Source organism: Pelodiscus sinensis, chromosome 6 (assembly GCF_049634645.1).
Source record: "Pelodiscus sinensis isolate JC-2024 chromosome 6, ASM4963464v1, whole genome shotgun sequence".
NCBI lineage: Eukaryota > Metazoa > Chordata > Testudines > Trionychidae > Pelodiscus > Pelodiscus sinensis.
Window position 1 is genome coordinate 118,738,105 of NC_134716.1, and position 24,262 is coordinate 118,762,366.

General features: G+C 42.0%; 1 protein-coding gene across 1 annotated transcript in view; it reads left to right on the forward strand.

Moving 5' to 3' along the window:
* The window catches only part of EPG5 (ectopic P-granules 5 autophagy tethering factor), an 87,487-nt gene that overhangs the window by 855 nt on the left and 62,370 nt on the right, over positions 1–24,262 (forward strand). Inside the window, exons 2-9 of the mRNA XM_075932735.1 lie at positions 8,766–9,707; positions 11,967–12,210; positions 13,367–13,503; positions 14,690–14,797; positions 15,291–15,364; positions 17,262–17,370; positions 19,532–19,646; positions 20,384–20,534. Of these exons, the coding sequence (XP_075788850.1) occupies positions 8,766–9,707; positions 11,967–12,210; positions 13,367–13,503; positions 14,690–14,797; positions 15,291–15,364; positions 17,262–17,370; positions 19,532–19,646; positions 20,384–20,534 (1,880 nt within the window). The remainder of the gene's footprint in view (positions 1–8,765; positions 9,708–11,966; positions 12,211–13,366; positions 13,504–14,689; positions 14,798–15,290; positions 15,365–17,261; positions 17,371–19,531; positions 19,647–20,383; positions 20,535–24,262) is intronic.

The window sequence follows — 24,262 nt, forward strand, 5'->3', positions numbered from 1 at the left end:
ACTGACATTTTCAGTGGTTATACGGGTGCTTGCCAGGCGACACTTGGCACACCTGCTTTTCCACTGGCTCCCTGTGCGTGCCAGCTCCTACCTGCCGCCAGGGTTGCTGCCTGTGATATAAGGATGGTACCTGTTCCACCTGCAGCCCTGTTCTCAGGGAGCTGGCTACTGCCCTGCGCTGATGCCTCTGATAAAAAGGTAGCAGTCAGCTCCCCAGGAGCCAGATGGGAGCCTGTGTAAAACTGAACATTAACATGTAAGGCGGGTCTTATTGGGTAATCGTTTACACTGTTAAACTTTTACATCCCTACTCTGTGGTCATCTCTTGACATATGCCTTTGCTGTCAGATCTTTACTCTCATTTAGGGTTTGTGCCTCTTTCCTTACTGATTTAAATAGCAGTCTGCTTTAGTCACTGAAGGAACTATCCTATATATCCTGCTGAAAGCAATTTGAACTTCTAATATTAGTTGTTTGCTTATGTTTTCATCAGATTATAAAGAGGTTTAGTTTAACAGGTGATACTGATTTATTTTTGCTTAGTACATTTTATTGTAAAATTGAATACATACCTGAATTACGAGAGTCACTTGTGATGCATTATAACTATTTAATTGTGTATGGCAACACATTAAACTGCATCGGACATGGTCCCTAATAGCTCTTTTGGTTAAAACTGCAGCGGTGTGCTGTGCTGGCTTTGAATTATCAAAAAGATGAGACTACATGGGGCAAGAGAGAGAGTATCTCACTGCTGCAAAAGCCAGTATTTGTTCCTTCATATTTTAAAAATACATAGCTTTTAATAGTGTTGTAGATGAGCTTTGGGCTTCTACCTGTTTGCATTTCAGGATGCTAAAACAAACTAAACTCTAAAGGCTTTCAAATGCTTGCTTATAATCCTCGCCCATATCTGATATTGTAATCTAAACCATTATATCTTGTTTCCAAGTTGAGACCCAAGGATCGCGCTAGGGATATCAGCGTGTAGACAACTACACGATAAACTGATAAGTCTGGGCTTATCAGTTAATTTTGTCAACTACGTGAACTCCCCCTCTTGCTGCCTCTGTATCAGAGGCAGTCGGGGCGGGGAGCGGAAGGAGAGTGGGTGCCTGTGCCTGTGAGGAGCTGGCTTAAAAGCTGGCCCCCCATGAGCACTGGATCCTCATTTCTCCCCCCCCCCCCAATGCTGCTGACTCTGATAGAGAGACAGCAGCGTGGAGGGTAAGGGGGGCAGATGGGAGCAGATAAAAGCTGGTTCCCCGCATGTAGGCAGGTTCCCCGTGTGTGCCAACTCTGCAGACACACCTGCCTCCCCCTTGCTGCTTCCTACAGAGGTAGTGGGGTGGGAGGAGAGACAGTAGCCAGTGCGGGAGGGAGCCAGCCTAAAAGCCAGCACCAACTACACAGTCCCACCTGCCCCCACCCCCCTGCTGCTGCCTCTAATAGAGGCAGCAGTGTTGGAAGGGGGCAAGGGAGACTGTTGTGGAGCAGCTCCTGTTCGCGGGGGGATCTGAGCTCCCCATGGATAGAGGCTGCTCCGGAATCCCATGGAGCAGCCTCTGTCCACAGTGAGCCTGGGCCCACTGCAGCAGCCCTTGTTCATGGGGAGGTCCAAACTTCCTGCGGACAGGGGCTGCTGCCATGGAGCAGCTCTACCTGCGGGGAGCTCAGGTGGCCTGCGGACAGGGGCTGCTGGCCTGCCATGCTTCTGCCTCTGATACAGAGGCAGCTGCGCAAGGCAGCAGGCGGGAGTCGGTCTGTGTGAGGAGCTGGTTTTTAAACTGTCTCCCTTTGCGGACCAGTTCCCACCTGCCACTCTGCATTGCTGCCTCTAATACAGAGGCAGCATCCTGGGATGGCAGGGGGCTCCCCAGGAGCGGGGCTGGAAGTTCACTGGCTGCTGGCACCACCTATGGAGACTATCACATAATCATGTAACTGCTAAAATTTCATGCGGTTACATGACTATTCAATTACTTGCTATCTACCGACCCTAGATCACACAACATTCTCATTGTGCAGCTGTCACTCTCCATTGGTGTAATAAACTGTAGTGCACAGACAACAGTCTGTGAAATCATGTCAGTCAGAACTGGTCTGAATAGAGAACCATCAACCCAGATTATATAAACCAAATATCAGACTGAAGTGTCAGCCTTTACTAGGAGCTCTTAGCTTACTTCAGAGAAAAAGATTACCCAAATATAGATTGGACAAAGGACCCAAACCAGATCTTAGAATGGTGATGGGCAACCAGGCTAGTGAGTGGCCCCGCATGAGTGGCTCTCCTTCATCTTCGTGGGTTGCAAGACTGTCATAACCAAGACAGACTCCTGAGATAAGATAATTTTGATGATTGTGCTTGCTTACCTAGAATTTGCAGGGTATGCTAATTGAACCATAGCAGCACTGTGATTGGATGCCGAGGGAGCACTTGGCTCGTCCAGTCAGTATGTTCATTTCACTTCATGTGCCTTTCCTTTACGCGTGTGTCAGTTTAGTAATACTGGTAGGAAAAAACTATGTGGACAGAAACCAGCTGAATCCGGCAACTCTGCATGGGCAGCAGTAAGCAAAATGTCTTGTGGGCTACACATAGAACCCTGATGGGCTTCAGGTTGCCCACTGCTGGCTGGGAAAAATAAACTTTTCACTATCTTTGTCTGAATTCAGCTGCATTGCATACACAACTGTGAATTCCAGGTCACTATTTGTGAGAGAAATTAATTTATCTTATGGTTGTTGAAAGCCAGTGAAAAGCAATTAGCTTGCCAGTGATGAGTTATCAATACTTTGTTTAGAGAAGGTGACCCTCCTAAAGAATCTGATGGTCCTTATAGTTCTTAAGATATAAAACCTTTATGCTCACATTCTCTACAAGTTGTTCTCTGTCTTCAACCCTCTCTTCTTTTCACACTTTTATATGGTAGTAACAACCAAATGCCAGCAACTCTTGGCATTAGTTATTCCACAAGTTTGCACAATCATTTTTCAGATAATTGTCCTCTAGTTGGTGGCTTTTGAAGCCCTTTTACAAAGTTTATCCAATGTGCTGATGGTGTTTCTCTTAAGACCTATCTAGAGTGAGCAGTGAAGTGTTAGTTGTTCCAGTTTATCTTTTCAAATAGGATTTTATATAGGAATTAGGATGAACTACTACTCTTAATTATCCAAGAGCCCTCACATGTGGATCTGCAGAGTGTTTCCAGATCCCCTCTTCTTCAATGGCTGAGACCATTTTGGTGAGGTTGAAAGACCAATTTGCTGACAATTCACAGTTCTGTTTCCTATATGCTGGATACTTTTCAAGCCATCACAGATGTATCAGACTTCCAGAAATTTAGCACATAGCTAGGAAGCAGCTGTAGTTCTGTCTGAAGTAATGTTGGCTGGAATGGGGGAAACCCTTTGAACAAAATGCAGCCCTCCCCTTTATAAAAGGCATCTCCTGTCAATTTATCAATGTGATATTGAGTATTGAGGTATTCCTTAAATCATTATTAATTTTGGAGACCCCACACAGGAAGCAACAATGGATAGAAAATGTATTTTAATCTCTAGTTTGCCAGGAATTTACAAACTATTTTCCTTGATGAGACTATAGCAAGTGATCATTTCCTTACTAAAAATCTGTCATTACTCAGTAAATATGAGATTAAAGGTGGGGGCAACATGGGAATTTCAGTTTGCCAGAACTTTCATCTTTAGTTGGAAAAACTTGCTCTGTTTACATCCAGTGTAATTTCAGAGTGCAAGAACATCAGAACCTGTTTTTTCATTCATAATCCACTGAACCAGCTCTGATCCTCTGGGACAGTGCACCTTACAACATGATGCCCTTGGGAGAAGCATTCTTTGTTGAATGTGTTCTGTTATGTAACCAAGAACTAGAGTGCAGAAAAATGGACTTGAGGTTTTCAGAGAAAACTTCAAGACTTACCTTTGAAAAAGATACAATAAACTAGGTTTTTTTTAAAAAATTCTGGGTTGTGGGATACCATTTCCTGCAGCTCCCATTGAAGCTGCAATCCCACCTATACCTGTAGAGGTACAGGTAAACAAAGCGTCTCACAGCCAGCTAATGGCTTGCCCTTACAAGCCACAACCAAGTTTGAAAACCCCTGCAATAAACAAAGATTAGTACTAACAACCTCAGTATTAAGGAACAAAACAAATAAGGTGGCAAAACTACTGAAGCTGCAAGAGGTGAAGAGCATTTTACCCCTTGCACTTGTTTAAATTTAAGTTACTGCTCATGACTCAGATACTACACTGCTGGATATCCTAGGAGTAATGTAGATATCTTAGGACCATAAGCATTTAACTATTCCATACAGAATTAGATGTAATGTATTTTATCATCTTCAGATACACAAAACTCAACCCATATGTAACACTCTATTGAACTTAGTTCTGGTTGTAGGGCAGGAAATCCCCTTTGGGGTGGAAGGAGTTCCTGTTGTCCCCTCACAACTCAAAAGTGACCTCATTTGGCCTCCAAACTATTTGTTACATTTAACTGCACTTTTCTCACCACACAGGCAACGTGGAGTCATTTTTAGACCCCCTCCGACTTCTTCCGCATCCTGGTTGTGGCTAAATCGTATGAGATTTTCCTTTACAGTGCCTAAACCCCATACTTTACCTTCTGTGCCCTGAGATTTTTGACTATACTTTTGTTGTATCCCTCTTCAATTACTGTATCCTCTTTAGCATTTCTACATTTTTTTGTTCCTCTTCAAGCCATTTTATTGTTGCTAAAATCATCTTCCTGTCCTGCCACTCTTATTACATCATCTCTCCTTTGAACCACCTCCACTGATTTCTTCCTGTCATCTGCATTAAGTTCAGGCTGTCTTTCCTCAGTCTAAGCCCCAGCAGAGCTCTGTTCTTTCTTTCTTTCATCTTTGTTTTTCTCCTTTCCTACAAACAGGCCAGCCTCTCTAAATCCGAGATATGTTCCAAAAACTTGGATTTATAGCGAAACAACTTAAAGTGGAGAATTGTTTCTCCACGGCTGACTTCCATTTGCACAATTTTTTTTCCCTGCTGCAGGAAATAGAAGGACCTCTACCGCATCAGTTCCTATAAGCATCGATGACTTAAGTGCAGAACAGATGTATACTGGGGCAACGTAGAGATTGGACGTCCTCTATATTCCTTGTTTGCTCCCCTCAAACCTTTCATGTAGAATTCTCCCTTTGAATTCTCTTTCAAATATTCTCCTTGTGCCTTTTTCCATGCTGATCCTTATGTTTGGGGCCATCTCCAGGATCTTCTATGAAGAGGGAGTATAAAGTGTTTCATAAGTGCATTAATAGTTGCCCACCTGATATGGAATATAAACCAACAGATCCACCTATTAAATAAAAATAAAGGCCCCAAATATCCAAAAGAAGAATGCTAATAATCTGAATCTGCTTTTTGTGGCAGTAACCATATGTTCCTGCCTTGTGTTACATATGCTTCCATTATTGGCGGTTGTTTATTGCCCTTGTGCCTAGAAACTAGGGATGTAAAAAGTGTTAAAAATTACTAACTAACCAATTACAGGTTAAATCCTGGTACTTTTTAACCTGCCAGCCACTCCCTGGGCTGCTGACCCCAGCAGCTGCTGGCACTGTGGGTTCCTGGCAGCTGCTGGCTCCACAGGAACTTAACTGGTAACTAGAACTGATAAGCATCTGTTTATTGGTTAATCTGTTACTGGTTAAACTCTTACATCCCTACTAGAGACCTGTCTGCATTGTGCCAGGCACTATACAAACATGATGAAAAGATGTTTCCTGTTTGATAAGTATACAAAAAGAAACAACAGATGTTCTGTTCTAATTTGAGTTCAGATCCTGATCCTGCTGTTCTTAGCTGAAGTTTCAGTTGAGATAGTGGAATTTTTACCTTGAAAAGGGAGAAAAGTCAAACTTCATAGAGTTTGCTGGAGATTTTGTATGAATTTTATGGGGAAGGTGCTCAGATATGATGGTGGTGGGTAGTAGTCTGAAATGCTACTGTGAGAGAAGGGTTGTTTTACCCAAATTAGGGACATTAGCGACTAGTCAACTATCCGATAAGCAATGCTTCGACACCAGCCCTGTCATGGCAGACAGGAACTTCTGGACTCAGTACAAGCCAGGACTGAGCAGTCCCGGATCGCACTGATCACTGCGCCTCTGCATCATAAACGTAGTAAAAGCTCAGCCCTCTGCTGTGGCTATGCACAACAGAGCTTATTGACTAAGCGTATAGTCGATACAAATTGTATCGACTATTATATGTTTAGCCAGATAATCACATTTTAACATCCTTAACCCAAATAAGACCTGTAAAATACTGTCTTTTAAGCATCAAGGAACAAGGGGAATGTATTATTTTCCTGTAAAGTCTGGACTAATGGTCCTATAAAAAGAAGTGAACAGGAGCACAGGCAATGTGGAATCCAAAAGCAAATGAAATATATTGCCAATTTGGAAAGAAGCTGCAAGCATATGTGTGGATTAAAAGATGTTCTGTAGGAGTGTGAAAACAAATATGCTAGATTAGCTGGAGCCTTGATCTCCATTGTTCTCTCTTAGCTGCTTTAGCTCAGAACTGCACAGTCAGCTGCTCTGCTAGAAAACGTGTGAAATTGTCAGTGTTCAGACCTTTACTTTTGCTACTTATCTCAGCCTTTTTCCAGTACTGAGCAGGGACTGAGAGCTCTTCATTGGCTCCCTCTTTCTGATGCTTGTCACATGATTTTGGAAGTCTGTTCCATAATACAGGGACATTTGGACCATATAAAATACCTTTCCTGATATTTTCTCAGTACTGCACCCATTTAGTCTTCTGAATTTTAGCTGTTTGCACAGGATTGCTTGTATTTTCCAGTCTGGGGGAAAAAAGGTTCAGCTTGCAGCTCACTGAAGAAGCAGGAGTTCCTAAAGATGCATGAGTCATGCACTTTTCCCAATCATCCCATGTTGATGTTTGTGAAACAGCCCATGTGATTCTTCAGCCCCTGTAGCACCATCGAGGAGTAACCCTAAAGTGTCCTACTGTAGAGGATGGAATAGGGCAGGCCTTCCCAGAAACCTTGTGAGAAGGATGAAAGTCTACTTCTGATACAGAGGCAGCAGCTCTGGAGGTGGGAGGGGGAACTGGTGAGCACTGCACCCGCTCTCCCCTGCATGTAAATGTTTAACTGCTAAAATGTTCAGTGGTTACACGTTTACACAAATACATGCATTTTAACACCCCTATCCTCCATGCTGTTTCCTTTGAGAGGAATCCACGGACTGTCTAGGGAAACTGGTCAGGTCCCCCTCCCCAAGGATCTCATGCAGCTGATCATAGAAATGGCATATTTGCGGCAATGCTCCAGACTGTCTGTTTGCCTCCTTTGTCTTTTGATATGATTGCCTCAGCACCTTTATTTTCACGGCACTGCTGGGCGTCCCTTGTGTATCCTCCTCCTCCTCCATGCCCTTTGCGATCTTGGCATAGACATCCGCATTTCGTTTGCTGACTGTAGTTCTGTGAGAACTGATTCCTCTCCCCACTCAGCAGTGAGGTCCAGAATCTCCTGCTCACTCCATGCTGGTGGTCATCTGCAACCCAGGGAACTCATGGTCAGGAGTGCTGCTCAGGTGCGCTGCCTGCTCTGAGGTTTCCCCATACTGGCCACACAGGAAATGACATTCAAATTTTCCTGGGGCTTTTCCTGTTCACTTGGAGAACAGTAATGTTGAAAGTAGTGACCAGAGCTACCTGTAGGATACCTCCTAGAGGCCAAGAACATCTGCTTTCAAAGTGCTGTGTCTGCACTATGGCAAAGTCAGCCATGCAAGGTCAAATTTGGTGGTTACTCCTTGTGAAAGCAGGAGTACAGAAATCCCTTTAATGGCCCTTAAAGTTGACAGAACGGGCTCAGTGGTATAGCACATTGTTTAGAAAATTGGCCTAATGCGTATAAGTTCGATCTAAACTCCCAGTGTAGACCAGGCCCAAGTGACATAATTTCTAGTGATACTGCTAATTTCTATTTTATGGATTACATCATAGGATCTGTTTTTAAGTAATTGGACATTGCAAGCAAGATTGTCTGAAAATTTAGGTTTTGTGAAAACACGTTCCAAAGTATTTATATTGTGATAGAGCTTAGAGGTTTCAGTCAAAGATTAGGACCCCACCGGTTTGCTCATTTTTACAACACATACCGTAAAGACAGTCTGTACCCAGAATGCTGGCAGTTTTTCACAAACAATACTATGGGCATAATTCCAGCACATGAAAGAGGAGAAATGAAATTGACCAGGCACTAGCTGCAATTTTGGGGGATTAAGGGGTGGGGAAAGGTTTGGAGCTGAAGACCAAGAGTGTATCAGGTATGGTGGGGAGTGAAAGTTACAGCTTGCACGCTTTCTCTCATGCTGTTTATTAAGTCACATACTTGCTTCACAAACAAGTCATTGAGTAAGAAATAGGGGAATTCTAAAAAGAGGAAATGAATAGAGGAACACAATTTGCTTAACCATGGATCAAGTGCCGTGTCTGCTGCCTTTGGTATGTCCACATGGCCAGTAAACATCTGACATATTAAAATGTGCTGTGTGTTTAACAGACTCCCTTAGCATTCATGGATTTATTTGTTACCTTCATAACTATGGAAATTAGTTTAGTGATGTGGTCTTTAGATTACATTGTAATGCAAGACAAAGGCTGACTTTCTTTTGTTTCTTATTTATTAATGTCTAATATGTGGTCTGTTCTTTTTCTTCTAGGACAAAAAGAAAAAATGTAGTGAAGAGCTCCAGAAGCAGGGCTTGGATGAGGTCTTCCTCCCCAACAAATCTAGAGATCAAAAAGTGTCTTCTCAATCTAGTGAAGTGCAGGTGAAACATCCTGAAGTGTTTACAGAGATTCAACTCAGTGATGAAGTAGAGGATGGAAAAAATGTGAATGATATGTGCGATAGCCCCTTGACTTCTTTAACCTTAGCAGATGAAGGATCACAGTCAGCTACACTAGAACTTCTAGCACAAGGAGAAGAACTCAGAACCAGTCTCTTGCTTGAGAAATGCAGAGAGAAGCCTGAGGAAGCTGGCAGAAATACACTGGACAAACCCCAGAGCCTTATGGAAGCACTTGCTAATCAATCAGAAAACTCTGGCATAGTAGAAAGTACCACTAAGTGCAGTGCTGCTTGCACTCCGTCACTAGTGGGAATTGTGCAGGATAAAGGAACCAAGAAGGTACAAGAGTCTACAAATCCCGTTCTTACTTTAAAGGCACAACGTGTGCTGTCACAGCTCTCTAATGAAACCAAAGTGTGTGCTCGACACTCTGTGTTGAAAACTTTGTATCCTGATTTATCGGCTGAATTGTCCCAAGAGAAACTGACAACAATCACAGTAAAACCACTTTTACGGAATGAGAGGCTGTATCCAGAGATTCCGTCTGAGCCAGAACTAGTGCCATTTACCAAAGAGCAGCTGAAAATCTTTGAGCCGTGTTCGTGGTTGGAGAATGTTGATTCCTATGTGGAGGAGTTTGAGAGCATTGCTCATCAGGATAGACATGAATTTCATGAATTGCTTCTGAACTATTGGCGCTGTAGAAAGCAGCTCTTGCTGGCTGAGGCTCAGCTACAGGCCATGACATCAGATTGCCAAAGTGCCAAGGACAGGTTATGGACTTTTAAGGAGGAACAGCAGACTGTCAAGGTGGTGTAACTGAAGTTGTTTTTGACTATGGCTAGGCTGTGATCCCAGTCATTTGTTCTGCTGAATGTGGTGTTTGCTTTGTTTAAGCTGGCTTGTACAGAGAGAGTCATTTGCCTTGGATGATGTCTTTTTTTCCTATTCAAAGGAAAATAAACCTGTCATTGCAAAAGTCAAGTTCATTACATAGACATACTTATTTCATTGAGTCCCTGAAGTAAACTTGTAACTAATATAGCAGAATGCACTCTCCCTTAGAGTGAACTCTGATATATAAAAATCTTGTATGTAGTGAATAGAATGAAAGTTCCAGTATGAAAACTGGGACTGAGCTTAGAATGACCTTCTGCTGATAGTGAAAGATTTCATTATGGTACCAATCCTGTCCATCCTTTCTGGGTGTGGATGACTCCATATTTAATAGTCCTGGTACAATGGGCCGGGAAGGATTTGAGGATGCTATGCAACAGTCTGGTTATTTGGAGCAAAGGGACAGATTGATTTAATTCCATTGGTTGTTGCTTCCTGCATACAGCACAGACATTCCTGGTACTTTGGCTGCCACTGCAGCCTTGAAGCATCATTGGGCTTAGCTGTGCTGTACTGCAGAGTTGACTACAGGGCATGAATTACAGCGTGCACCAAAGTATTGTTCTCTAACTAACCTGTGTGAAAAGAAGATACCTCTTTCATATTAACATAGTACTGTTTGCAAGAGTACTATGTTACTGCCCACTAGGTACCTTCCAGTTTGCACCAGCAACCTCTACGTGGGGCAGTTAGAGCACAGCACTTTGGTGCACTGTGCAGTTTGCACCCATGTCGTCCACACACTGCAGTACACTAGAGACCTAGTTTTTGTAGCTGTTCAGTTGTCTAATGGGGAAGGATTTTTTTTGCCCATGTCTCAAGGACATTTCCATCACACATCTTGATGTTCCAGCTGTGTGCTGATTTGCAGGATTTGGCTTTATAGGGCCCTGTCTTCAACTAGGAAAAACTGGTGGTGCAAGTTGTAGTCAGTAACAATATTCTTACCTTGCTGTGGGAAGGATCAGACAAGGTTAGATAGTAAGAACACCTAAGCCCTGTCTATTCAAGAATTTTCACTGTTGCTCCCATGAGCTGAGCTGCATGGCTGGTGCATTCCCCATCCAGTTTTTCCTAAGCTACAGGAGACTTGAGAGGGCCCTATGGTACAGACCGTACTCTTATTTTAGAGGACTGTGATATAAACAAATGTAACATTATGATTAAATTTTGTATGCAAAACACTGAATCTGTATTCTGATATCCCCACACCTTTAAATTAAAATAACTGTTTTACTAGTGTGAAGTACTGCAATGGCATGATTAGTTTTCAAATCAAATTTTCCATGTGTGCTTTGAAGCTTAGTTTCATGGCTATATGTATGAGACAGTGGCAATGGCAGAATGGAATAGTGGCTACACTGTCTTAAAGAACATCAGGTGGGGAAAGACTCCACTTAATTACTTGATTTACAGTTTGAGGAAAGTCATTTCACTGCTTGGCAAGTCTGGATAATTTTAAAATATATTGTAGCAAATTGATGTTAAGTGGGCTGGAAACTAGGAAATTACTCCATTTGCTTGGGTGCATATTGTTACTTTAAGGTATTGGGGTCTGCCTGGAAAGTCATACTATGTTTTATGTATACATTTTAAGACTAGATGTGGCAAGTCTATAAGGCAGGTGTGCTCTACTTGATTGAGTGGCAGAGTGGGAGTCGAGAAACCGTATTTTATTCATTCTTCTGCCACTGTCACAGTGCATGATCTTAGACAAGTCACTTAACCCCATGTTTTCAAAATGGTTTCCGATTTTGGGTACCTAAGGGGCTTGCAGGGTTTGATTTTTTTTTTTTTAGGGGTGCTAGGCTATGTTGAAAATAAGGTAGACACCTAACATGAGAATCTGCTTTCAGAAATGTCTTAGACTGTTTACCCATGTGTTATCTGTAGAGCCTTGCAAATCCCTGGATATCTGCAGCTAATTTTTTTGGATACACATGTGGATACAAATTTTGTCTCTAGAACCCTGCAAATTTGTGGCTGTCTGCTTTATATCTGTGGATACCAATTTTGTATCCACACGGGGCCCTAGTTATCTGATCAGAATATTGCCGACCTGTCTTTGTAAAGAGCTTTGAAATCTGCGGCTAAAAAACTCTTATGTAACTGCTAATTTTCCTTTAACACACTTGAGAAAGAAAGTGCATAAAATAATTATTCTTTTTGCAGGGTCTTTGTGCAGATCAGTGCCAAGTGTCTGACTACCATCGCTACCAGACAGTAGAGATGAATGAAAATGTGTTGGGGGAACTAAAGAGGTTGTTTGAAGCCAAAGCGGAGCATGTGCATCAGACGCTGGTGCTTCACTTGTACACTTCAGTGCTGTCCCACTTGCAAGTGGAATCCTATATATATGGATTGCTCAATAGCTCATCCCTGCTGAGATCAGTGGCAGTTCAGCAACAAGAGCAAGGTGTGTCCCCAGTCTGGATTTCTACTCAGGGGCCACTACTACACAGAATACTACACCTGAACTTTCATTCTGGAATTCTATGTGTGGATATACACTGTAGAGGAACCCTCTTTCAACATCCAACATTAGGGGCCTTTTATGCTGTGGGTCATGAAACCACAGTCCATCCAAAGCACCTTGAATTTCTCACCTCCGCATAGATACCTTGAAAAAGTTAAATGCTTAAGCTTATTCTGGAAGCAGATTGCAAGAGTGCCCTCTACTGTCTCTAATATATGCAGTGCCACAGGCTTTGTCTGTGTCAGAAAAAAAAATTTAGATTTGTGCATGAGAAATGTGCAGAAGGAAGGTTTTAAACAGACGTTTTTATGTAAAAGTTGCTAATTAGTGATTATTATAAAATATTTTTAAAGAGCTATTTAGCATCTTCGTTTTATAGAGCAGTAGAGTATTTGTTTGGATTTAATATACAGTAGAACCTTAGAGTTACGAACCTCAGAGTTAAAAACTGACTGGTCAACAATACACCTCATTAAGAACCAGAAGGGTGCAATAAAGCAGAAGCAGGGGCCAAAATAAATAAATACAGCCTGTCTCCGACTTACGAACTAGTTACGGACCAAGCAATTGGTCATAACTCTGTTTGTTCGTAAGTTGGACTCCATTGAGATACACGCAACCACGCTGTTCGTAAGCGCGGATCGCGTTCATAACTCGGGGTTTGCCATTTATGACATTTTTGGTCGTAACTGCAAACGGTCGTAAGTGGACCGTTCTCAACTTGTGGACCGGCTGTAAATAAAACAAATAAATAAAAACAAAGGGAAATGCTAAAAAAAATTTGACAAGGTATGAAAATTGTGCTTGTTTAATTTAAAGTAAGATGCTTAAAAGCACCATTTTCCCTCTGCCTAATAAAGTTTCAAAGCTGTATGAAGTTAATGTTCAGTTGTAAACCACTGAAGAATAACCATTGTCCAGGGTTTTGAACAGCTTCCATTTCCAAAGTGTCCATAACTCTGAAGCTCTCCTGTATAGATCAAGGACAAAGGAGATGTTTTCTACAGAATCCCTGTAGCTGTGAGGGCATTTTTCAGCATAGCTGGGCTCCAAGAGTCAGCAGCATTGATGCTCTAATTCTGTTTCTAATTCGCAGCTCCTAAGCAGTCAGAAAACCTTTCCTCGGACTTGGGTCACCTGAAAGAATGCATCAGCATTCTTTTTGGTTTCATGCGCAGAGTTATTGAAGATCCACAGTTCCAGAGTGATCTCCTCTTTTGGCTACAAAGGCTGGTAAGGGAGGAGTATGTGGAATAAATGCTGTTTATTAAAATTAACTGAATCCATCCCAGTGGCCATCCCTGGAAACTTCACCACTGTTCTTGCTGTTTTGGTGTCTTAGGGGAAAAGAATTTGGTGGTTTAATTCCTGTTCTTAATGGAAAATGGTCACATGACTGAAACCACTAGCATATTTGTCTCCTTTGTTCATAGAATCAGCTGAGAGGCCATGTGTTCAGCTTCTGAATCCAAAGATGCTTGGTTGGATTAGGATGGGGCCCATGAATAAGGCATTATAGGAAGCTCACAGTATTTCAGTTCATGTTGGAGTTAGAAGTCTTCATGGTGTCAGTCTGGTGATCTTTTTTCATCACTCAGTTTCACCAAAATCAGTTGTTTAAAAAAATGCTTTTTATTGTACATGTTGGACCTTTCTGGCCTGGCACTCTAAGGACCTGAGCAGTCCTGAACCAGAAAGTTTGTGGGACCAGAGAAGGTCAGGCTCCTCCTTGGTCTGTGGGGGTCCCCGAAACCTGGGCTCCCTGCCCTGCTGTCAGCCTCTTCAGGCTGGGACTCTCCAGCCTACACTGGCCCTACTGCTGGGGTTCCCCCCATCACCGCCAGGGTTCCCAGTCACCCCAGGGATTCCTACTGGCCACTGCTGGCCCCACTGCTGCCAGGGATTCCTCCCAGCTGCTGCCACTGGGCTTTCTGGCTGGGCCGGGGAGTCCCTCGGGCAGCTCCACTGCTGTTGGGGTTTCCTCTCCGAATTGAGGGTTCCTCCTGCTGCCCCTGGGTCTCCTCGGGCTGGGGCTCCCTGGGGCTGGGCTCCCCAGCCCCCGCAGGACCAGCCCCCACTGGCTCACCTGGGGCTCCCCAGAACCTTTGGGATTCCCAGCTGGCTCGTGCTCTTCACCTCTGCGACTCTCTGGTCCGGCAACATCCATGGTCCAGAAGGATGTTGCCGGACCATAGAATCCCGGATTTGGGAGGTTCAACCTGTACTCTTAAATCAAGAAGCAGGCCCTGATTCTCAAGGAGCATTTTTGTCCCTTTTGCCCCTTTAGTGATACAGCATTTCCTGTACAAACCAAATGGGTGTTGGAAAGTGCTAGGAGAATAACAGAAAAGGCAGTTTTTAACACATCTGAAGGATCCAACCTTTAAATTGCTCTTACAAGATCATGTTTATTGTTTAGGTGTCAGTCTTGCAAAGAGTTGGCTGTCCAGGGGACCATCTCTTCCTTTTAAACCATATCCTCCGATGTCCAGCAGGTGTCAGTGGATGGGCTGCTTCATTCATTCAGGTGTGAATGGTTAATCCTGTGTGCTTGGGTTTTTTTTGGCTGGGATTTTGGAATGGGTGGGAGAAAAGAGTCTGTCCCTCCTGCTTGATACCATAGGACTATCAGTTGAATAGCTAGGACACCAGGGCATTTCCAGAGATATGGAATCTGAAGCCTAGAAAGGAAAGAAGGAGCCAAAGTCTTTCTGTGGGGCTTTGATGGGCTGAATTTTCTCCCTTTATTTTCCTTCCTCAGAAAATCCCTCTTTCAGAAACAGCCTTACCAGTCTTGTGCTGCAGTGAGACTTCCAGCTAAAGGGAGAAATCGTGACTCCTTTGAAGAATAGTTTCTCAGATCAGCTAGTGTCAGCTAGTGGTCTTCGTCAAGATGCTCCTTTAATATTAGAAAGTTAAAGGAAAAGCTATATCATGGAAATCGAGAGATTTTATATAGAAGTTGAAACTAAACTAGCTGTGGTTTTGGTTTGCTTATTGAAATTTTGGTTTAATTACAGATCAAAGTCTTGGATAATCCATCAGGAGTCTTTCATTTTATGCAGTCCCTTGCCTTGCTTATGTCTCCTGTCAAGTAAGTGGGAATGGAGAGTTTGTAAATGTGTTCTGAAAATGCTTATTTGTGGATATTCAAATACATGGTGGCACTAACTATATTCCGATTATGTCAGGGAATTTCAGAATGGGCACAGGAAACAGAGAAGTCTAACACTTTGTTTTTCACTCATCTCCTATTTGCAGCCTCATCACTATTTTCAGTATAACCAACTTAATATACAGTATACTGTATGCTTCTTTTCAGAGGCTAAATATTTAGCATGATGCATGTACAATATTTCTTTAGTTCCTATAATTGTTGAAATATAATTCTCGGCTGCTCTTTACCGGAACAGTTGTCATGGATGATACTTCTGAAAAGGAGATTCCCGAGTCACTACATTTGGAACAGCTGTTGCATGCAAAGATTATGCTGTTTATTTTCCCCCAAACCCTATATTTCTAACTTCACTCTGAAAAAAACATTGCAATACTTGATGAAAACAGTGAAGTCAAGGATCAGTGATAGCAAATGAAACATCAGATAAAATAAATGATTTGTCCAAAACCAATCTGCTCCTGTTAGTGTCCTCCTTCTCATCCCTCTGCACTCTGTTCTGTTATCTTTGTAAAGGTTAGGGTGACTTTCATGTTTGTGTGTGCTAACTGCATTATGAAAGTTACAACTGCTGGTGTTCTGAGTGTCAAGATTGTAATTACTAAGCCTGACTGAACTGAAGCAGTTCTCTAGAAATATTTTAAATGGCTAAGGAAAGAATTGGACTGAGTTATTTTTAGAGTCAACCCTTGATTTTCTGAGCCCCAGTTGACTGAAACTCCAACAATTCATTGAAGGCTTGATTTCAGTGCATAAGGATTTATATGATAAGCTGAGCTGGCCAAGGATGTCTGGAAAAGAAATTAGCTGATGCATTTTGACATCTGCTCAGAGTTTGTAGGCAAGGTTGAAAACCCTGGAGCAGATCCTTCAGCTCTTGCAAATCTGCAAAGCTTTATTGAACTCCTTGAAGCAGTATTGAAGTATATCAGCTGAGAATCTGGCCCTCTGAGGGCAGATGTCAGTCTGTGGAGCTAGGTTTTGGGTGTCCCCTGATATCTTGAATAGTCAGAGTTGCACTGTAGCTGTTTTGAGTCAATAGCAACAAACCTAGTTTCTTAAACATAATCAGGTAGGTAACCAGAGTACAAATTCACAGCGATCAAATTTTCTTTTTTCTTATCACTGGTATTGGATGCTGAGAGAAGGTGTGGTTATCATGACAGTATGCATAGAGTTTCACTAGCTTGTGGCTGGTCTTGACAGATTGAGAGAAATCAGACCTTTAGATCATTATGGTTACTATGTTGTTTTTTTTCCCCTACTTCATTTTTGATGTGGAAGTATTACCTGATATCACCTGTACAGCTAAGTAGTCATATACACAGTTGGAAAGCCAGAATACCAGGTGATGTAAAGTGTGGGATTCCATCTCTAGAGGCTTTCAGGTTAGCAGCCAGAAACATAATCTTGAAATGGGAGTATGAAGAAAAACTAGGTGATCAAAATGAGGCGTTTAAGGTCTAGTGCCTCATGAGCTGTCAGAACTAGATATGAGTGCTTCATACCATGGGAAGAGACCTGCTCTTTGGTTTGGTTATATGTTTGGTTAAACGCCTTTTGGCTTCTGAACTTGTGACTTTTATTGACTTTTGAGGTCCTTCAGGGCTCCTCACCACACTTCTGGCCACCTCTCATTTGTTATAAAGATATAGGCTCCCATCTTGGGTCACCGTATGACCAATATATTTCTGGACCCCATTACTATAGTGTAACAGTCTTTAATTTATCCCCACAACATCCTCTTGAATGTTTACTTTGTTTCTCTAATTTACTTATGTCTCACTTTCATGTGAAATCAATTTGTATTCCCCAGAAATCGAGCGGATTTTATGTGCCACATGACTCCAAGTGAAAGAAAATGCTCTTCCTCCTCTGGGAAAGAATCTGGGAACTGGACATTAGTAGATGAGGGAGGAGAAGAGGTACTTTTAAAACTAAACAGCCCTGCTTAATGCTTGAGTTCAAGCCTGTTGTACAAGTCTTACTAAAAGGTTGGAGTAAGGAAAAATTGAATATTCTCCTACAATGAATTTCCATTTCAGACAATAAATCTTGTATTCCCTTCTGTTCCCTTGATCATAGAACAACGATACTCAGACCTCAGTAGTTCAGGAGCCAAATTAATTATCAACATCATAGGTGCTAGAACTGGGGGTGCTGTTGCACCCTCCAGCTTGAAGTTCTTTATTATACGTAGGGATTATAATCTGGTTCAGTGGCTCTCACCACCCCCAATATACAAATTGTTCCAGTGCTCCGATCAATGTTACTGAAAAGATCCACAGTAGTGTGAATTCATGGTTTTGTTTACTATATTGCTATTCATTTTAAACAGCATGACAGGAAATATTTAGTTACATACAATCTCACAACAAATAAATTAATAGCTAATGCAAATTGATCATTTAATTGGTTAATAACATAGTAAAAGCATCTTGATTGGTTAATGATTAAAATCATAGTGTTTTAATATCATATGCTGCAAAGAGCTACAGACAACATATATTTAAGAGCCATTTGTGGCTTATTAATTGTAGGCTGAGTATCATTTGTGTAGAGTATTAAATTTCCACTAATATAAATCTGAGATTAAATTATTTGAGGTATTCTATCTGAAAGGAGGGAAATAGAATAGTCTGTTCTAAAAATAGTTGTTTAAAATTATTATTGTTTTTAACAGTACAGAAATAAATACCCATTTGAGAGCTTCCCTCCTTTCAGCCATCATGAAAATATTGCTGTGTTAGGGGCTAAGATGTTTTTTCTTCTTTCTTTGAAGATTGTATCTACCACTTTTTAATAGGTGATGGCTGCTGCAATGTAGAAACACAGTAAAGGGGAATAAAATGATATATTATGAGTGTGACGCTCCCTAGATATACCCAGGATTGTGAGGTACCTCACCATACATGCCCTTAGCCTGAAGCAGTTTTGTCTGTGCCTGGTGTGGATCACTTTTCTGAAACCACCAGCCCTCTGGCAGCACAAGCTTTTAGGCCTCTGTTGGATGTGGTAGCTCTCTCTTCCTCCCACCTGTCCTTGGAATATTCCCTTCAGTTCCCCGCATTTTATTCACTGGATAAGCATAACATTACCAGACCTGCTGTTCACAAAGGAACTGTACATGCTAGTTTGTGAGAGTCAACCCCAGATTATCACTTGCTTAATACCACAGCACTTAGGTATATTTATAGTGAAAACAAGCATAATCTTGTTTTGCCTAAGAATAAAGATTCCATTGAGAATGAGTAAGAACATTGGAAACAAAGGCTTAAATATGAAATAAAACCAACACTTTTTCAAGAGACTAAACTCAACTATCAGGTTAAATTCTTGTCTACAGAAGTTGATCACGCCCAAGGTTCTTTCCAGCATTTTTAGCCAACCCTTAGTGAGACCCTTTCACAAAGCAAAATCACTGTCCTTTTACTTCCTCAGTGAAAGGTGACAGGGTGCTGCTTTTTCCCCTACTAATGAGAACAGAGAGTGCAGATGTGTCCCTTCAACTAGGGTTCTTCTTACGCTCTTTTTCTTCTTCTTAGTTTCTTTCTGAAGTCGCCGCTTTTCCTTCATCAGTTCAGACTGATAAGAGACTCAATGCAAAGTATATAATTCTTAGTTTTACATTCAAACAGCCATATATAAAATATTTGTTGTCTGACAGGAAACCGGTTTTTCATCTTGGCTGGCAGCCTGTGCCTAAATCCAGACTGTTAAAATGTTCAGGATGTGCACCTTACTACTAATGTGTCACAATGTTATTGATGACCAGAGTGATAAAGACTTGTATTAGAAACCTTACATGACATTCTTTGGTGACTTAGAATGCACGTATCAGCCTCAAGAGATTTCTACAGCCTCTGTGCATCCCCTGTGTGTCCCTTGCCAGTTGGCACTAACATTCTGTGCTCACAGTGAGGTATGGGAAGGAGACTAGTATCCCTTTTCTACATTCTTTCTCAGCTAGCCCCTCCCCCACAATTCTGTTTAAAAGACAGTATGTTATCTAGGTCATTCATTGTTTTCTCCCCATTCACCTTGGGGAAGCTAATAAAATCCACTCTGATTTTTTTTCCCCTGTAGGATGAAGATCCTGAAACTAGCTGGATTCTCCTTTTGGAAGATGACTTGATTGTTCTCCTATCACAGTTTCCATTTCATGAACTGTTTCAGAATTTTCTTGGGTTTAGCGCTAAAGGTGAATTGTTTGATAAATCTATAGATTTGTGCTGGATAAGGAATGATTTTAAATGTTAAATATGTTGGGGACTAATATTGTTCCAATGTTACTCTGAAACATTAGATTTTAGCCATCGTTTCACTCTGACTCCTTTTGGTAACTGGCAGTAGTTCCACTTTTCAGATCCCATTTTCACTGCCCTATGAGTTATAAACTGCTCAGACCTTGAGCTCAACAAATGGTCTGGTAGCACTTTATAGACTAACAAAACATGTAGATGGAATCATGAGCTTTCGTGGGCACAGCCCACTTCTTCAGATGACTGGAGTTTTGAGTTTAGGATGTGCAGACCCAAAATAAATAGGAGAGAAGGGAGAAGAGGGAAGTAAGGAGCAGAGGGTAAGAAAATATCAAAGGGAAAACCAAATAGGCAGAACTGGTAAAACTAACTCAGCTACTCCCTGAACCTTGAGCACAATCACTGTTCCTTAAATTCTCCTTATCTCTATCCACCCATGAGAAGCGAGTGCTTGCAGAAGATCTTGTTGTGCACAAAGTTTATGTAAGCAATTCTATTTTCATCTACTGTGAATCTGTCTGGTACAAAATTATACTCATGATTTATTTTATAAAGCATATAGGAGTAGAAGAGTAGAAATGCATTCCCCATTTTTTCTAATGTTTTTTGAGTTGTACATTTCTAAGTTACTCATTGATTTGTGTGAAGTTTACGGTTCAGTGTTTTGGTTTTGTAGGTGTTTATTTCCCGGAAAAAACAAGCCCTCAGGAGATGATGAAGATTTTTGCCTTCGCCAACTCCTTACTAGAGCTTCTAGCTGTGGGGCTGGAAACATTTAACAGAGCACGCTACAGGCAGTTTGTGAAACGAATTGGTCATCTGATCAGGTAAGAGGAAAAGCTTTCTTTTCTCTGTCATCTGAATCAATGCAGACAGATCTTGAAGTTTAACAGAGTTGGCAATAGATCTAACAGTAAATCTAGCAATGTACATGGGTCTATGAATGTGATACTGGAATTCTGTTGTATTTAATTTGGAGTTCATTGTAGGGATGTGAATGGCTGACTGGTTAAGTGATGGGGACTGGAGCAGCTCCCTGCCAACCGCGGACAGGGGGCTGCTCCAGCCTTGTGGGGCCTGCCAAGAACAGGGGCTGTTCCAGCCGTTCGGAGCAGCCCCTGTCCATAGTGGGCCCGGGAGCATTGCAGGCAGGGGCTGCTCCACCCGAGCTGGAACATTCCCCCGGTTGTTTCCCCTGTAATTGGTTAACGGGTTAAATATCATGTTTAACTGGTTAACCAATTCAATGGGATTTTACATGCCAAATTCAGTTATAATATTTCCCTACATTTAGGTTAGAACCATAGGGGGCACCAGACTCATAGGATGGAGGGTACACACTGGGGCAAAGAAAAGCTGCATGACCATTGGTTCACGCTATCTGTAAGTAGTTATTTGAAATAGTCCCATTGCCCCTCCTTGTCCAGTGGGTTCACACAGCTACTCAGCAGAGGTCAATGAACAGTGTGGTGGAGCAGAGGTATTTTTAATACGTAAAATAAATACAATATACTGAGCCATCAGTGCTGCTCCTTCACCCTGTGCAGCAAATAGCAGTCTGACATGGAGACTGCCGAGCCAGAGCCAAAAGGCTTAAGAAGCAGCATTTGAAGAAAAATGATATTTTCATTCTCTGCATGGATATCTTTAAACTCCCTTGTAGATTTCCACCACAAATTCAGCCACTACCATCTGTCCAGGAACCTGTCTCTGGAACACTCCCACACTAGCATTAACTTCCTGGACACCACAATCAGCTTCAGCAGTGGAACCGAAGACAGCCATATCTAGGAAATGCACAGATCACCACACCTATGTTCAGACATCCTGTAACCACCCCAAACAAACCAAGAAATCTGTTGTCTCAGTGAGCCACTCAATTTGCTCCTCAGAAGAAGTCCAGGATATACACCTTAACACACACAAACACCTTTGCCAAACAAGGACATTTCCACACCACCAAAGAAGTAGATCACATCATGCAATGGGTCACCCAGATACCCTGAGAGAGCCTGCTTCAGTATAAAAGTAAAACCTCTTCTGGTCACAAACAGTGATGTAACCCATTTTTCCTCCCTGGGTTACTTGGGAGCAGGTCACACTCACAGGTGTGCCTGGGCGCCTGATGGTTTTAACATAAAAGGAGATCCTGAGTACCCCAGTGGTGATGTTTCATTGGGGAAAGCCCTATCCACCCCCTTGCTGCTGTCCCTTGCTCATAAAGAACATACAATGGCGGTACCTCCACCTGGCTGGCCCTGTACACACTTAATGGTGTGCCTTGGGAGCTTTCAGGATTAAAATTATTCCAGCGATAATCTGGATCTAACTCCAGAACAACAACTACAAATCATATACATCTAATGGTTATTCATTCTAATGTAATCTTTTACTTAACAACTTAAAGAAACAGAGTTTAACAGATTAGCAGTGAATAACACTAACAAAGTACACAGAAATAATAGGAAATTTATCTATCTGGCATTTGCACTGCCACATTTATCCCACCCCAGAGTACGCACTCCTCAGGACTTACAATACCATACACTTGCTTGTGTGAGCGCGCTTGAAGATTTTGCAGCTGTAATGGACGATTCTAATCTCCTTCTATGTGCTGAATGCAGAGTAGCTTCTAGCCACAGTTACAGCCAAAGGGCAATCAGAAGCAGCCTGCTAGATTCCAGACCCAAAGGCTCTTAGTCCAAGTATGTAGCTGAACCCAACAGCTCTTGGACTGGATCAAACTCCTCCACAGCAGCCTGGCTCCTTTTTTCCAAAAACAAAGGGAAGAGTCCACAGACTGCTGAGCCTCCCTCCACACACACACAGAGCCTCAGACCCCAAACAAAAAAAGCCCTTCCATTCTGGTTTCCTCAAGGGCTCATGGGAATTGTAGTCTCTGGGGCTAGATTGCATCACACAGGATCTTCCTAGAAAATAAGATGAGGCACTTTTAGTAGGGACTGCAGTTGTAGCCTACCACCGTACACTGGAAGGCTGAAAGAATTGGGTTTGTTTAGTTTAGAAAAGAGAAGATTGAGGGGGGACATGATAACCGTTTTCAGGTATCTAAAAGGGGGTCCTAAGGAAGAGGGAGAAAATTTGTTCATCTTGGCCTCTGAGGCTAGAACAAGAAGCAATGGGCTTAAACTGCAGCAAGGGAGGTTTAGGTTGGACATTAGGAAAAAGTTCCTAACTGTCAGGGTGGTCAAACACTGTACTAAATTGTCCAGGGAGGTTGTGGAATCTCCATCTTTGGAGATATTTAAGAGTAGGTTAGATAAATGTCTATCAGGGATGGTCTAGACAATATTTGGTCCTGCCATGAGGGTAGGGGACTGGACTCGATGTCCTCTAGAGGTCCCTTCCAGTCCTAGTATTCTATGATTCTATGGAACCCATATGCAGTATCATCAAACTATAATCTACACTTGATCTTTCCTGAACTCCTTCTTCCAGCTTTCAAACAGTCCCCTAACATTGTCAAGCTCATCACAAGCAAGCTCCACATGCACAGACTTCAAAGAGGCTCCAGACCCTGCCAGAACAACAGATGGAAACCTGGATACATGTCTCCACTGTAGGAAGATCAATGTCATCCATGGCACATCTTTTCATATGTGGCATGCCCGATCCACGCATTAAATGCCCAGAAACAATTGTGTGGGTGAAAGCAGACAGTCAGTATGTTCTCCAGTGAACTCACCCGAGAAAATGATAGAAGACAAAAACACCTTGTCATCTGGTTTAACATTTTTCATGAAGAGATCACATCAGTCCTCATTCTTCAAGGAAATCTGCACAACATTTTCAAAAGCAGATCCTGGGAGCTTACATTCGTGACTCTGCCAGACACTAAAAATCATAGACTGAATGAGCACTGGATTTACTTCCTGTTACAACTGTCTGTAATCTATAACCTACTCTTTTGGTCTTGTGACTGCAGTGGTGTTAGTGGGCCATTCTACCTTGAATATGTGTTAGAATATGTGTTAATTGTTTGTGCTAAATAATCTGTTCCGTGTTGCATTTAGTTGTGATATTCTTAGGACATGTCAACTACAAAATTAAATGGACATGTCCACACTATGCTCCTTCTGTTGGCAGTGTGTGTGTTCTCACCAGGAGAGCTTCTACTGATTTACTATGTGAGGCACATTAATTCATGCTTTCCATTTTGGGGTTAATTATATCATTAGATGTTCTGCGTGCTTTCTCTGTGCTAACCTAGAAGAACGGCAGGTGATTTCATTCCCCTCAATATTTGAAGTTCTTTGTTGTTCTAGTGAATGGACATAACTGTAAGCCAAAAGCCACTCTACATGGTTCCTTTTACAATTTTGGCCATTCAATCTACATGTTTGTTACTGTGTAATCTAGCTTGTACTCTGTTTAGGACAAAGGTTATGGCTTTATTTTCTCAGCATGATACAAAGTTAATGGTTCTTTATTAATAATTAGATGTCAAATATTTTTGTCAAATATTAAGGAAGGGGATGTATTTGACATACACACTTCTGTGTTCTAGCCAGTTTGGTCTAGTAAAGTATCAGTC